This window comes from Dermochelys coriacea, chromosome 2, assembly GCF_009764565.3.
Source record: "Dermochelys coriacea isolate rDerCor1 chromosome 2, rDerCor1.pri.v4, whole genome shotgun sequence".
Lineage (NCBI taxonomy): Eukaryota > Metazoa > Chordata > Testudines > Dermochelyidae > Dermochelys > Dermochelys coriacea.
The window spans coordinates 90,572,568-90,588,940 of NC_050069.1; the positions used below are offsets into that span (position 1 = coordinate 90,572,568).

Below are 16,373 nucleotides of genomic sequence, written 5' to 3' on the forward strand. Positions count from 1 at the left end.
GCTCCTTGCCACACTATCCCAAGAACAACTCATCTTTGCCATCCTTGCCCGCTGTACTCTCTTGGGGTCTCTAGGTATTTGCATCAACTTGGAAAAGTCAGTGCTCAGACCTACACAGATGATCCACTTTATTGGAAGCATGGTTCGACTCTATCCATAACAAGGACCTTTCTTCTGGTGGACCAATTTGCAACACTGACTACCATTACTGCAGATCTGCATTGCAAGCCACGCACTATGGTCCGCCATTGTCTCTCTGTCTTTGAACATATACACTGCATGCATGTCTGCATCTGCATTGCTTCCAGATGTGGCTCCTCTCCATCTACAGAATCAACATGGACCATATGGAGGCCAGGGTCCTTATTGCCCGAACAGTGCTGACCTCCCTCACATGATGGATTGATCCTTCCAAGGTCATATTTGGTACCCCCTTCACCCCTCCCACCACACAGGCTACCATTACAATGGACGTCTCCTCACAGGTTAGGGAGCCCATCTAGCCCATCACAAAGCCCAGGGGGTGTGAATGCCATGGGAAGCCAGGATGCATATAAACATGCTAGAACTGTGGGCAGTCAGTTTCATGTGCCAGGCATTTTTTTCTCTCAGCCAGTCCCACCACTACAGCAGTTGTGTACATGAACAAGCAGGGTGGTGCTAAGTCTCCCTCCCTCTGTTCTGAGTCTGTCTATCTTTGGAACGGGTGCATCAAGCACCAGGTGATGCTCCAAGCCATATACCGCCCAGGTACCCAAAATGCCCTAGCCGATGCGCTCAGCAGGACTCTCTACCTCAACCAAGAGGGGGAGTTACATGATGCCATGCTCTGATAGCTCTTCCATAAATGGGGCACCCTGTGGTGGAGCCTCTTTGCCATTTGTGGGAACTGCAAACTGCCCCTCTATTGCTCCAGGGGAGCCTTAAGGGAAGGCTCACAGGGTGACTCCCTTTTCCTCCCCTGAACAGACAACCTCCGCTATGCCTCCCCCCCCCCACATTTCCCCTCCTCCCACAAGCATTGCACAGGATCCGCTTGAACTAAGCCACTGTGATACTAGTAGCCCTACTCTGGCCCCGCCAATTCTGGTTCACAGACCTGCACAGACTCTCCATCCACACACCACTCTGCCTCTGAACACTCCCAGATCTCCTCATGCAAAATCAGGACCAAGTCCAACATCCCAAGCTGGGCTATCTTCACCTCACAGCCTAGTATTTGGATAGGGCTTGGGGATAGACAGGGCATGCTCCACCCCAGTGTAACACATCTTTAACCAGAGGAGGAGGGCATCCACCAGGGCCTGCTACAGAGCTAAATGGAGACATTTTACTGCCATCCCCATCCACTGAGAGCTATATCTATACCTATCATCCTTGACAACCTTCTCAATCTTGCCCTTAGCTCTATACGAGTTTATCTGGCAGCACTCAGTGTCTCTGTCTCCTAGTGGATAGCACCTCTGTGTTTTTACAAACCCTACCACCATCCGTTTCATTAAGGGTTTACTCAGTACTTTCCTGCCAGTACTCAAGCCCACACCCCTGTGGGACCTTAATCTCATTCTCTCTGCCCTCACAAAGCCACCCTCTGAGCCACTGGCAACATGCTCCCTCTCCCACCTCTCCATGAAGGTGACATTCTTGGTAGCCATTACCTCAGCTGGACAGGTCAGTGAACTGGTGGCCACGATGGCAAACCCCCCTTACACTGGGTTCCACAAGAATAAATTTTCCTTATGGTTACACTCTAAATTCCTCCCAAAAAGTAGTGCTGACGTTTCACCTAAATCAGTGCATCTACCTATCTGTGTTCTGCCCTAAACCACACACCTCCCACGTGGATAGGATCCTACATTCCCTAGACATCCGCTGAGCTTGGGCATTCTATCTCCACACGATTCGCTCATTTTGCACATTGCCAAAACTATTTGTGGCCATTGCCAACTGATCCAAGGGCCAAACCCTCTCCTCCCAGTGAATCTCCAGATAGGTCTCCGGGTGGATCCGTGAATGCTACACACAATCCAATGTGCCTCCGCCTGATGGAGCTACAGTGCGCTCTATGCAAGCGCAAGCAGCTACATCAGCCTGCCTCGCTGACGTCTCATGGCAGGACGTCTGTCATGCAAGAGCCTGGCACTCCGTCCACATCGTACAATGCCATTGCACAAGTAGCAGCTACGGACTCTGTTGTGGGCCAAGCTGTACTGCTGATTGCACTTCCTATTGCACCCTCGCACCTACCTCTACACTGATCACTGCTTGCTAATCACGCACATATGGAGTACACGTAGGGACCACGCCTCAAAGCAAAAAAGGAGACTACTTACCTGCAACTGGAGCTTCTGTGAGCTGTGTAGTCCCAATTTGTATTCCAATACCCGCCCTCCATCCCCTCTGCTGTGGACTGGGCTGCACAACAGTAAGAGGGACACTGGAGAGGTGTCTACACCCAAAACCTATTATACCCTCAGATTTGAGCATGCACTATGCACATGTGGGTGTACCACACGCTTCTGGGCTCGGGCCTGGCGGGCGTGCGCACCCACGGGTGGCATACAGACAGGGACCTCGCGTCTTGAAGAGCCCCCTGTTGCAGATAAGTAACCCCCTATTCCCATTCTTCACACCAGTCATGATTTTATAGACTTCTAGCCTCTCTCTCCCTCCCCCCCCTCTCTTTTCTCAGCTGAGCAGTCTCAGCCTCTTTAATCTCGCCTCAGGCCCAAGCTGTTCCACACCCTGAATCCCGGCTCTTGCCTTCCTCTGTACTTTTTCCAAGGCCAGTATAATTCTTTTGAGACGGGGCGACCAGCGCGGCACGGGGCGCTCAAGGGGATTTTCCACCAGAGAGTCAGTCCAGGGTGGAGCTGCTGCCACGTCTGGGCCCCCAGGGGCCCGTCTGCTGCCGAGGTGGACGGTGCCCCGGGGCTGCGCCGCCCAGGGACCCGTTTGGAAAGTCTGGCAACTGTGGCAAACTCACCCGCGGAATGGCCCCGGTTTGGAGCCGGTGGGGAAGGTGGAGCAGGCCCATCCCCTCCCCGGGGCTCCTTGGATGGGGCCAAAGGGGCCCAGGCAGAGCCAGGCACGCGGGGCGGGGGCACCCTGGTTTCCCCCAAGTGAGGGGGGGGAGGGAAGGGAAGGGAAGGGGAGCCAGCCCCTCCCCCACGCCGGGCAGAGCGGGGGAGGGTCCTGTCCCCTGACGGTGCCCCTAGGCGGGGCGCTGCCGGGCCCTGTGTGAGCGGCGCGACGCGCGGGCCGCCTCCTCGCTGCGTGCGGCGGAGGCGAAGGAAGCCGCGGGCTGCCGAGCGCGGCCGCCGCCGCCGCCTCTCGAGCCGCCGCTAGGCACGGGGGGGGGCTGCCCAGCCCAGCCCACGACGCCTCGGGGTAAGAGACCCGCCGGCAGGGGGGCCGCTGCGAGCCGGGTGGGGCGCCAGGGGCCGCGCAGAGAGAGGGGCTGCCGGGCTTGGAGAGCGGGGGGGCTCCGGTGCCGGGAAGGGGGAGCGGAGCGGGGCTCCGGGCTGGGCGTCGCGTCGCGTCGCCTCTGTGGCTCCGGCTCGCTCCGCTTTGATTCGAAGCGAACTGCTCCCCTTTGTAGACAGGCTGGACACCCCCAGGCAGGGGGCGCTAGGCTGCGCTGGGGAGGCCACGGCTGCCTTTTCACGGCGCTTTGGAAACGCGCCCGGCCCGGCCCGGCTCGGCCCGGCCCGCGCCGAAACGCCGCCTGGCACACGCTCCCGGGAAAGGGGGGTGGGGATTGGCCGGGGGGTTGTTGCTGTTCCTCGGCTCTGCCTGTGGCTGTGGCGGGTGCGGCTGCCTCCCCCCCAACCTCGCCCTGCAGAGGGGCTGGGGGGCGCTGCCGCTGCCCCCCACCCCAGGCTTGAAGCGGTTTCCCTCATACGCGGGCTTTACGGGTTGGTGCAAAGGCTCTCAGCATCCCCGCCACACACATTGCTCCGGCACCCCTGCCCCCGGGAAGGTTGGGAAACTAGCCGAAGCAAACTCAAACATTTTGGGCTTGTTTTCTCCCTCTGTCGCCAGCCCCGGGAGGCCTGTGCCAGGGCCATCTTTGGTAGGAAAATGGTGTGGGGCCGGGTGTGGATGAGCTCGGACTGTTCTCCGTGGAGTATTAAGTCAATCCCAAGTGTTTTGTGAGCAGTTAGCACAGGAGTTGGTAGAAAAATGTTGAGGGGGAAATGGTTGAATGGCACAAAACAAACCGACAAAAAAACCCCCAACCCTCCAACCTTTTATGCCTATTCCATGTTGTTCGGGAGATCAAGTTCAAGTTGGCGTCAGATATATTTGTTTCAGAGTAGCAGCCGTGTTAGTCTGTATTCGCAAAAAGAAAAGGAGGACTTGTGGCACCTTAGAGACTAACAAATTTATTAGAGCATAAGCTTTCGTGAGCTACAGCTCACTTCATCGGATGCATCCGATGTAGCTCAGGAAAGCTTATGCTCTAATAAATTTGTTAGTCTCTAAGGTGCCACAAGTACTCCTTTTCTTTTTAGATATATTTGTGAGTAGTTTCTGTACAGTCATTCACTTGAAAACTACCTAGCCACCCAGGACAAAATGAATCTCTGAAGAACAGAGACCTCAGTCTTATTTCTGTGTATGGAACCAAATGATATGAAATACGGACCACCACCCCTTCAGCCACTTCAAGGGGCAAGATCAATGGAGATAGTGAAGGGGAGCGCTCTGCTGTACCAGGGCCCTAGTGACCTTATATTATTGTAGCACTTAGGCTCCCTGGTCATGGACCAGGTCCTGATTGTGCTAGGTGCTGTACAAACACAGAACAAAAAGAGGTTGTCCCAAAGAGATTACAGTTCAAGTACCTTGCTCCTCATTTCTCCACATCATTCCTACCAATCACGTGTTGATCCAGACCCATGCAGAGAGCGTGATCTCCTTTGCTGCCATAGCAGCCTCTTGGACAGCAGTACCAGATGTTTGTGCAGGGAAAGGGAGTTAATCACCAGTACTCATGATGGACCTTCAGGGGTATTTTTCTTCCCTGTGTCATGGTTCTTTTGTTTAGATTAGAAAAAATGGATATTTCGGATGAATTTAGTTAACTCAATCACCTGAAATCAAGCTAAAGGTGTTGACCACTTTTCATAATATAGATACAAGGTGAGTAACTTGTGTTAGTTAAGCCAGACTTAAAATTGATCTTCCAAATCAAGCTTTCGTGTGCAGTTTAGGACATGAGTAACTGGGAATGAGCCAACTGAATTATGAAAGGTTAAACGAGATGGATAAGTAGCGGGCAGAAACTGAATGTAGGTAAGGAATGAAGATGGCCAGTGAGAGAGATTTGAGGGCAAGCAGGGAATGGGGTGTAGTGAAAATGTAGATTGAAAGGGTAAGCGGCAACTAAGAATAAGCAGTGAAACATGGAAATTGTTAGCCACTCACCCCACAACACACATCTGTATTAAATTATTAATATAACTCCATTGCAGCGTATTCATATTAGTGACATCTAGCCAGTTGTGTATTCAGAAGCCCTTTGATATACAGTGACTAAATCCAGATTGATGGCATTGAAACAATTTGGTGCTGTGTTAAAACATATCTTTATTCACTAATCTATCAGAGCTTCTCCTTCATAAAATAAGTACTTGTTTACTTACCATATATTTATTTTTAGTTCCTGCCGTTTTTGATTCAGATATTTATTGTTAAATCAGGATTATAATTTATGATAGAACATCAAGCTTTACGTATGTTTGATTAACTACTAAACAGTGAAAGTAAATGGCTCTTGATTGTGTGAAAGATCCTCTGTTCTTTGTATATGCCCCTGGATTGAATTGGGGAACCCCCCAGAACTCTGATTGGATACAAATAATGCTTTTTTTTTAATTTAAAAAATAACTATTAATTTTAAATGATATTCTGTATTTAAATAATTTTTATTTACATATTGGTATTTATTTAATTTCTTCCCATTTTATAGTGTTAAATTGCTCAAGTGGATATGTTGTACTTGTTTATTAATCAGTTTCCTAACTGCTAGTAGAATTTTCATTTACATAGATTTTTTTCTACTAAAAGGTTCATATATGTTGAACAAGACAAATCTAGGACTTCATTAACATCCTAACCATAAGAACAATACAAGCTCATTCTAAGTTCCTTGGGACAGGGACTTTTTATTATGTGTTTGTAGAGTGCCTACCAGAATGGGGTCCTGGTTTACAATTGGGGTCCATAAACTATTTAATAACATAAATAATGAAGTCAAACACCTTGTATTTGCAACCATATCATCTACCGATATACTTAACTTCCAGAAGTGAACGAAGCTGAAATTCTTTGTCCAAGCTATATTCCTCCAATTTTAGGTGCATGTGTCTCATTTACTTCAGTCACTTACGTGCTTTTGAAAAATCCCACCTTCAAGTGTTTAAGGTACAGGCTTAGGAGCCTAACTTTAGGCTCTTTTTTTTTTTTTTTTAAATATTGGCATGTTAATATATTGAAAGTCTAAACACCTTATTGTTAACACTGAAGCAGTTTTGTTTTGAAATGATAAAGATTTCATGCCACTAAGAAGTTTTTAATAAAAATACAATTTTAGCTCTTGGTGCTACGTACACCTGTATACATACTTTAAGTGTATTTGTGTGAGTAAAGTAACATAGCTGTTTTTTGTGTTTGCAGGATCAGGCCCTTAATTTTAATACTTTAAAAAACATTTTTTTTTTTTTGCATACAGCAGCTTTACAACATTTAAATAAGATTCCCTAATCAGTAGTGGCAATTAAGAAAACCCACACATTTATATTTTAATTTATTATAAAGTTTAATGTTGCAGTAGCATAACGTCACACTGATTTCACAATTTTCAATTTGATTTAAATCACTCCACCTTGCCAAACCCTTAAAATTGGTTTAAAGGAATTACATGAGAAAAACAAAAAGGATTTGGCTTCCATTCCAGCAAATACAGTATTTTCAGTTGCTTTTTCTTATTTCAGTGCTGATTGGAGGTTCCAGAAATTGACTGTCTACAGGAAATCATGAGGTCACAGTACGTCACAGTGCCTATAGTAACTATCCTGCTGTTCTTATTATGGATTCCACCATCAATGGGCTGCAATAAGGCTCTCTGTGCTAGTGATGTCAGTAAATGTCTGATACAGGTATTTCCTTTCTTTACCCTAGAGACTTAAAAACAAATTCTGAAACTATGTCTTTCAAATAGATTCAGCGATTTAAATAAACAATATCCAATGATACTGAAATATGCTGAAATAAAAAACTTTATTTTGCTTAGCTGCTTATTAGTGCTTTGAACGGCAACTGAATCCTCATTCTCTTTATAAGCAATTATATTTCTGATATATTTTCTCTATTTTTTTTTTGCTAAGAATGGTTTCATGAAAACATTAATTCCAAATTTAAAAACTAACACAAAACAAGAGTTCATTTGACTCCTGTACATTATAAAGCAGATGAAGGTGGATTCCTTTGTTTGTGACATGGATGGGATGTGGTTTGTATTTTTTCTGAAATCTGTACTACTAACAAAAGATTCTAATTTCATCTGGGTTATAAACAGGTACCAATCACGCTTTTAATAATCTTAGTAGTAAAGAAGAGAACTACAGAAAACCTACATCAGAATTAAGTTTGCTTCTTTAAATTAGGATGTTTTCAGTGTTTTCCATGGGGCTCCTAAAGCTCGTTAAAACTGTCTCGTATAGACATGGAAACTTTAGATGTATAAAGAAATCTTTAAATTTTGCTCTGTGACAGCTGTAGAAATAAATATGGCAGCTGGAAATGATGGCCAAGAATTCTTAATGTGCACCTCCGCTCAGGATGATGTACTAGCATCAGAAATTGCAGGCAGTGTAGCACAATGCTTTTTCTACAATTAACCTCAGGTTTTAGATGAGTGAAGTTAGGAAATGAGGGAGAGAAGAAAGAAAATGTCACATCTGCAATGTATTTTGTCTGTTTACTTAAAGTATGCTATAGTCTTAAAAGTGACTAAAAACAACATTAAGAGTTTCCAACTTTGTTTCATTGACTTCCATATAAAATTTGCACAGTTTACAAATAAAAACCTTTGCCAAACATGCATGTTCATCCGGGGATCTGAAAACCAAACTGGTTTTTTTGGCTCCTGCATTGCCTCTGGTACTGTAAGTTGCTGCATCTGGAAACTAGTTAATAATTCTGTGGATAATGTATGAGCTAGAAAAGTGCTAACAGGAGTGGGGTTTGGTTTTGTTTAAAGTAAACAAGTTTAATGTACTTTTTGGAAGTAAAGCTACCAGATGGGACTCAATGTCTGCAGAGAGCTGATGTGTTGTAAGAATCATTTTTATTGTCTCATTTCTGAGTAAAACTGCACTTGAAACCTCTTTAAAAGGAATATACCAATTATAATTTTAAAATGTACAGTGCATTTGAAATCTAGTTACTGTAAAGTTCTCTAATAACTTATTTGTTTTGGGAATAATTGGTAGGATAAAACAGTTTAAAATGCCTACTTAGTAAATATCCGGATACTCAGAGGCATTGAGCACGTATGCCTCTTACTGATGGTGATTGGAATTGCAGGTGCTTAGCATCCCTGCAAATAGAACCATAAAATTGAAAGAACTTCAGTTTCAAAGTCTTGTGACTTAGAGAACATAGCAAATGCTTATATGCGTTGTCTTGAATTGACACTGTCATCTACTGAGATAGATCTCATTTTTAAAAGTTTACATTTCATAGTTTGTAATGCCTTCTTAGGCCTTGTGCAAATTGGGGATATGCATGAGTTACAGCGATTGGTGTAGCTATGTTCTCCAGCCCAGAGAGGCCTAGTTGCTGTTTGCACTAGTGGAGGTTAACCCTGCTTGAAACAGGGGTAAGCTCCCCCTGTACAAATAACAGCTGTACCTTTCTTCACTAGAGTTAGCACCAGTGCAGCTACAATGATGGGTATTCAGAGCAAATTCCAAGTCTAGACAAGGCCTTGTATTAGAAAATAAGACTTTTTTCCCCTTCCTGTTGTCCATTTAAGTTGTCAGACACTGATTTTTCTCTCTCAAGCATTCATCTGGTTTTAATGGAGTACATAGGGATACTGTTGATCTTTAGAGGTCCAACATTTAACCTACCTTTATGTTGCTTTTAAATTAACATGGTCATCTCTATCCCTTTAAAATATCTCCCTAAAATGAAGAATGCAAAATATGTGCAATTGTACTGAGACCCTACAGTAATTTAGGGTGTCTCTACAACTGAGGAATACGTGGGCTGTTCATCTACTCCGCTTGTCTGCTTTCATCTTATGAACAGGAATGATGTGCTTCAGTAACAGGTAGGAACAGCGAAGGGATAACCTGCAAACCTAAAACAGCTCATGAATAGAATAACTCTTAAAGTCTTGACAGTCCCTCTAAAACATTATACCGTCTTTTATTTGCTTCTATGCTTCCGCAGCACCAGCACTTAAGATATTAGCATAACTCTGGGACTAGTGTTTGAAAGCTAAGTGAGATATGTATTATTTCTGACGGAGCCCTGAGTCTAAGGATGCGGCGGGTAGTGGTTGTAACTTCACATTTTCTTAAAATTTTCTTGGTAATGAAATTGTGAACTTAAATAAGTAAAACTACTAGATACTGAATCTGGAATATAAAGGATTTTCCCTATTATAATAGAACAGCCATAAAATAGGTAAAACTTGTGATCTGGAATATGGATAATGTCTCTTTAATATTACTGTGGTACTGCTGCAGCATGTGAATATTTGTCATTTTATGTTCAGATAGTGAGGCCACCTGGACTGAAGAAATATTGAAACAAAACACATGCTCTCTCTCATGTGTAGCCCACAGTTATGTAAATATTTTTGCCAGCATGACTGGAAGGCAGTACAGTCATTATTACCACTCCTTACAAACTGCAGTCTTTAAGGGTGGTCCCCACATAAATATTTATTTTGTTAGAACCATAACAGAAAAGAGCATGAGATCAACAACTTCATATTCATAAAGCTTTTCTTGTATATTTCAAGTACAGTTGCTTTATTTGTGCCCTTGGTTTGCTGGCTAGAATTTTGTATCCCTTTAGTCTTTCCTCTAAACAAACATTATAATAAATTAACTTGGGACTTCTATCTCAAATGTTTAGAAGCCACAAAGATTTAACAGTCTCATGTCTGAGGAATTGAAGGTTAGCTTTTATGTGTGTGTATGTGTGTGCAGGGCTGTTTTGTTTATTAAGAAAATAAGCAGTGCAAGAGCATGAAGCTAGATTTCTGCAGTCATGTATGTACCTTAGTTAGCCAGCTGTTACTATTATTGGAAGTTCCTTCCCATGTTGATGAAATTTTAGTGGAGTCAGCAATTGAAGTCATAAGATGCTAAAGCAACCAACTTCTTTTTCAGGGAGTGGGAGTTCAGTCTATATGCTTTACAAGTGCACCTAAAAATAAATGAATAAATAACAAATTAGCTGTCAGTTCATGGGTGGTGGTTCTCTGCCTCTGTGCTCAGAGTGAGACATGCTTGGTGGATTGTGTCCCTTTGTACAGGTGTGTGCAGTCCCTATGAGCCCCTTTGTAGCCTGGTGTGACACTGCCCGTGTGACCACCTTCATTTCCCATGATGGGGCAGCAATAGTTTTGCTCTAAAAGCCTGGGTCAAGGAGAAGCCAGCACACATAAACAAAGAAGCTTATCCCCTCTTTTATTTCAATTGCAAAAAAACCCCTATGTTAATGCAGAGGTAAGGGTTGCTAGGTGCCATGTCATCCCCTTGCAAAAAGTTGAGTTGAATGAAATTCAAATGCAGTTTGTGTTTGGTTGCCTATGCAACTTCTGCTCTGCCAACCCCTTACCTTAGTCCATCCTGTGCTCTGCTGCAAAGTTGGGCTACCCACATTTGCCATCCTTGCCTGTCAACTGCCCTTCTCTCCAAATCTTCCCATTTCGTGTTGAGGTGCTTGATGTCGTTCAGAACTATTTGCTTCCATGTTATTCGCGGTTTTCCTCTCTTTCTTCTTGCGTTTTCTGGCTTTCATTCCAGGGTGGTATTTGGTAAGTGTTCCTTCTCCATTCTCAGCACATGTCCCAGCCACTGATATCTTTTTTTGTAGCTTATTTGTGAGAGGGAGCCTTGTCCAGTAATTTTTGACTTCTTTTATTCGTCTTCCTATCTCTATATGTTATTCACAATATTCTTCTCAGACTTTGTGATTAAATGCATCCAGCTTTTGTGCATCTTTCTTGGTAAGTTGCCATGTCTCATTGCTATATGTTGTGACGGCAATAACAACTGCTTTGTACATGTTCAGTTTTGTCTTGAGGGAGATGTTTTTGAGTTGCCAGATGTTTTTGAGTCTTCCAAATGCAGCGTTTGCCTTCCTGATTCTTCTTCTTATTTTCTTAGAACTAGTACCATCTTGGCTGATGGTACTTCCCAGATATGTAAAATTGTCCACCTTCTCCAGTTTCTTTTCTTCTATTTTGATTTCTGTCCTTGTAGTCTCCATTAACATGACTTTACATTTCTTTGCATTGTATCTCAAACCTAATATCTTCTCCATTACTTCTTTGACTTGGTTTGTACATTTTTGTAGTCCATTGGCATCCTAATTGATAAGAGTGATGTTATCAGCAAACTCTAGCTCAAATAACCTTGAATTGTTCCATTTTTAGGCCATATGTATCACTGTCGCATTATTTTAATCCATAGTCGATGACTAACATAAAAAAAAAAGGAGACAGGACGTACCTCTGCCTTATACCTGTCTTGATCGTGAATGGCTTACTCAATCCATTTTAATGCAGCGTTTTGAGTTGGTTTAGAATGCCTTCATAATGTTAATTAATTTTGTTTGAATTCCTTGAAAGTCCACAAAATTGATGGCAAGACTACCTAAGAATTCAATTGTGTTCTCAATAATCCGTCTCAGGGTGAAAATAGCATCTGTGCACGATCTCCCTTGTCTAAATCCAGATTGTTGTTCATATAGGATGGTATCCATCTTTCCTTTCATTCTGTTTTGCCAACCTCACAGTTGTTGAAATGTACAAGCTCCTTACTTCCTTCTGCAGCCAGTTCACTCTCGCCTACAAGATTCCATCTAACACTATTAAAGCACAAAAAGGAAAAAAAATAAGGTAGCATTCTTCATCTTCCCTCTACCATCTTCAAGCAATGCCTTAATATGCATTGGCACTATAAGATTCAGATCGTGGTGTACAGTCACATACTTTGCCAGCTTCCCAGAAAGAATACCATACATCTCCACTTTAAGAACTGCATCACAGTCTTTTATATCTCCCTTACACTCACTCATCGGTTTCACATACATAAAGGAGTGACAGAATAACAGTTATCTTATAAACGTGGATCTTGGTGTGCTTCTGTAGGTCATGGTCTGTGAAAATGCAACTCAGCAATTTTCCAAAGGAAGCACTTGTGCACTAGATCCTGTGCTGGATCTCACTGTCGATTTTTGTGTTTTGAGAAAGTTGGCTACTGAGGTAACAGAAGTACTCAATTCTCTCCATAGTTTGTCCCTTAATGGTGCTTTGTGATAGGTCATGTGCAAGGCCTGAATCAGGCTGATGGAGCACTTTAGTCTTCTCAATATTGAGTGAGAGTCCCATGCTTCGGTAAGCTTGTATAAAAAAAAATCCAGTGTGGACTGAAGGTCATTCTCAGGGTGCGCGAGGATGGCACAGTCATCAGCATACTGAAAATCAGTAATGGAGGCCCTGAGGACTTAGAGTGGAGACGTCAAAGATTAAAAAAACACCAATCTATTTTGTATTGGATGTCAACTCCACTGGGGAGGTGGTCTTTAACAAGGACCAAAATAATTGCTAAGTTGATGAGAACAAGGTTGGGGCAATAATGCATCCTTGCTAAACCCCTTAATGACGAAAGGGTCCATGTCCAGGCCATTACAGAGAATGGTGGCAGTCATCTGATCATGAAGTAGCTTTAGAACCTGAATACATTTGGAGGGCAGCCAAATTTGGCCAGCACCTTTCATACGGCTTCACGATTAATGGAGTCAAAGGCCTTTGTCAAATTGAAGAAGGCCATGTACGGGTCCTGATTTTGCTCCCGAGACTACAGATGGGAGACCTGGTGACCTACTGACAGCACTTCAAGAGTCTGGAGAGGTACCACCAACAATGCCTCCGGAAGATACTTCACAACAGGTGGGAAGATTTCTGCGCTAATGCCACTCACTGAAGCCAGTGTCACCAGAATTGAAGCAATGATCTTTATGCACCAACTCCGCTGGGCTGGACATTGTGTGCGGACAAGAGTGATGTCATGGTGGGAGTCTGCTATAGACCACCGGACCAGGGGGATGAGGTGGATGAGGCTTTCTTCCGGCAACTCACGGAAGCTACTAGATCGCATGCCCTGATTCTCATGGGTGACTTTAATTTTCCTGATATCTGCTGGGAGAGCAATACAGCGGTGCATAGACAATCCAGGAAGTTTTTGGAAAGCGTAGGGGACAATTTCCTGGTGCAAGTGCTAGGGGAGCCAACTAGGGGGAGCGCTTTTCTTGACCTGCTGCTCACAAACCGGGTAGAATTAGTGGGGGAAGCAAAAGTGGATGGGAATCTGGGAGGCAGTGACCATGAGTTGGTTGAGTTCAGGATCCTGATGCAGGGAAGAAAGGTAAGCAGCAGGATACGGACCCTGGACTTCAGGAAAGCAGACTTTGACTCCCTCAGGGAACAGATGGCCAGGATCCCCTGGGGGACTAACATGAAAGGGAAGGGAGTCCAGGAGAGCTGGCTGTATTTCAAGGAATCCCTGTTGAGGTTACAGGGACAAACCATCCCGATGAGTCGAAAGAATAGTAAATATGGCAGGCGACCAGCTTGGCTTAATGGTGAAATCCTAGCGGATCTTAAACATAAAAAAGAAGCTTACAAGAAGTGGAAGGTTGGACATATGACCAGGGAAGAGTATAAAAATATTGCTCGGGCATGTAGGAAAGATATCAGGAGGGCCAAATCGCACCTGGAGCTGCAGCTAGCAAGAGATGTCAAGAGTAACAAGAAGGGTTTCTTCAGGTATGTTGGCAACAAGAAGAAAGCCAAGGAAAGTGTGGGCCCCTTACTGAATGAGGGAGGCAAGCTAGTGACAGAGGATGTGGAAAAAGCTAATGTACTCAATGCTTTTTTTGCCTCTGTTTTCACTAACAAGGTCAGCTCCCAGACTGCTGTGCTGGGCAACACAAAACGGGGAAGAGATGGCCAGCCCTCTGTAGAGATAGAGGTGGTTAGGGACTATTTAGAAAAGCTGGACGTGCACAAGTCCATGGGGCCGGACGAATTGCATCCGAGAGTGCTGAAGGAATTGGCGGCTGTGATTGCAGAGCCCTTGGCCATTATCTTTGAAAACTCGTGGCGAACGGGGGAAGTCCCGGATGACTGGAAAAAGGCTAATGTAGTGCCCATCTTTAAAAAAGGGAAGAAGGAGGATCCTGGGAACTACAGGCCGGTCAGCCTCACCTCAGTCCCTGGAAAAATCATGGAGCAGGTCCTCAAAGAATCAATCCTGAAGCACTTAGAGGAGAGGAAAGTGATCAGGAACAGTCAGCATGGATTCACCAAGGGAAGGTCATGCCTGACTAATCTAATCGCCTTTTATGATGAGATTACTGGTTCTGTGGATGAAGGGAAAGCAGTGGATGTATTGTTTCTTGACTTTAGCAAAGCTTTTGACACGGTCTCCCACAGCATTCTTGTCAGCAAGTTAAGGAAGTATGGGCTGGATGAATGCACTATAAGGTGGATAGAAAGCTGGCTAGATTGTCGGGCTCAACGGGTAGTGATCAATGGCTCCATGTCTAGTTGGCAGCCGGTGTCAAGTGGAGTGCCCCAGGGGTCGGTCCTGGGGCCCGTTTTGTTCAATATCTTCATAAATGATCTGGAGGATGGTGTGGATTGCACTCTCAGCAAATTTGCGGATGATACTAAACTGGGAGGAGATACTAAACTGGTAGATACGCTGGAGGGGAGGGATAGGATACAGAAGGACCTAGACAAATTGGAGGATTGGGCCAAAAGAAATCTAATGAGGTTCAATAAGGATAAATGCAGGGTCCTGCACTTAGGATGGAAGAATCCAATGCACCGCTACAGACTAGGGACCGAATGGCTCGGCAGCAGTTCTGCGGAAAAGGACCTAGGGGTGACAGTGGACGAGAAGCTGGATATGAGTCAGCAGTGTGCCCTTGTTGCCAAGAAGGCCAATGGCATTTTGGGATGTATAAGTAGGGGCATAGCGAGCAGATCGAGGGACGTGATCGTTCCCCTCTATTCGACACTGGTGAGGCCTCATCTGGAGTACTGTGTCCAGTTTTGGGCCCCACACTACAGGAAGGATGTGGATAAATTGGAAAGAGTACAGCGAAGGGCAACAAAAATGATTAGGGGTCTAGAGCACATGACTTATGAGGAGAGGCTGAGGGAGCTGGGATTGTTTAGTCTGCAGAAGAGAAGAATGAGGGGGGATTTGATAGCTGCTTTCAACTACCTGAAAGGGGGTTTCAAAGAGGATGGCTCTAGACTGTTCTCAATGGTAGCAGATGACAGAACGAGGAGTAATGGTCTCAAGTTGCAATGGGGGAGGTTTAGATTGGATATTAGGAAAAACTTTTTCACTAAGAGGGTGGTGAAACACTGGAATGCGTTACCTAGGGAGGTGGTAGAATCTCCTTCCTTAGAGGTTTTTAAGGTCAGGCTTGACAAAGCCCTGGCTGGGATGATTTAACTGGGACTTGGTCCTGCTTTGAGCAGGGGGTTGGACTAGATGACCTTCTGGGGTCCCTTCCAACCCTGATATTCTATGATTCTATGATTCTATGACATCAGATTCTTGCCTTCCAAAACAAGTCCTCTACTCTCAACTCACCCATGGTGAGAGATCCCGGGTGATCAGAGGAGACGCTACAAAGACACACTGAAAGCGTATCTCAAGAAAACTAATGTGGACATCACAAGCTGGGAGGAGCAAGCTACCAATGGCGCCACATTCTCCATCAGGCAGTGGCTCACTTCGAGGAGAAGCGCCTTGCCCTTGAAGCTGAAGGGGAGGGGGAGGGGAAGGAAGGAAGGAAGGAAGGAAAACAAAGAACTTTCTCCCAGCAGGCAGCTGACCCTCCAGAAATCATCTGTACCTACTGCAGGCAGATCTGTGGTTCCAGGATTGGACTCCTGAGTCATCTCAGGACCCATATGTAAATCTGTGGTACTGAATCATCCTCGAATCGAGGGATCGCTGATTATGATGATGACACTTACTCACGGGTAAGGCTGCAAGTCTGTCACAGAGGTAATGGATTCCTTGACTTTCCAG

At 44.9% G+C, this 16,373-nt stretch overlaps 1 protein-coding gene across 7 annotated transcripts in view; it reads left to right on the forward strand.

The window, feature by feature from the left end:
- The first annotated feature begins 2,843 nt into the window (after positions 1 to 2,843).
- TWSG1 (twisted gastrulation BMP signaling modulator 1) overlaps positions 2,844 to 16,373 on the forward strand; it is a 47,509-nt gene continuing 33,979 nt past the window's right edge. The window contains exons 1-3 of one of the 7 annotated variants that reach the window (XM_043508099.1): positions 3,227 to 3,390; positions 6,366 to 6,432; positions 7,002 to 7,166. In XM_043508099.1, the coding sequence (XP_043364034.1) occupies positions 7,044 to 7,166 (123 nt within the window). In that variant the 5' untranslated portion in view covers positions 3,227 to 3,390; positions 6,366 to 6,432; positions 7,002 to 7,043. Of the gene's footprint in view, positions 3,391 to 3,520; positions 4,311 to 6,365; positions 6,433 to 7,001; positions 7,167 to 16,373 lie in introns of those variants that run through there. The other 6 variants (XM_043508101.1, XM_043508100.1, XM_043508102.1 and 3 more) reach the window with 6 other exon arrangements.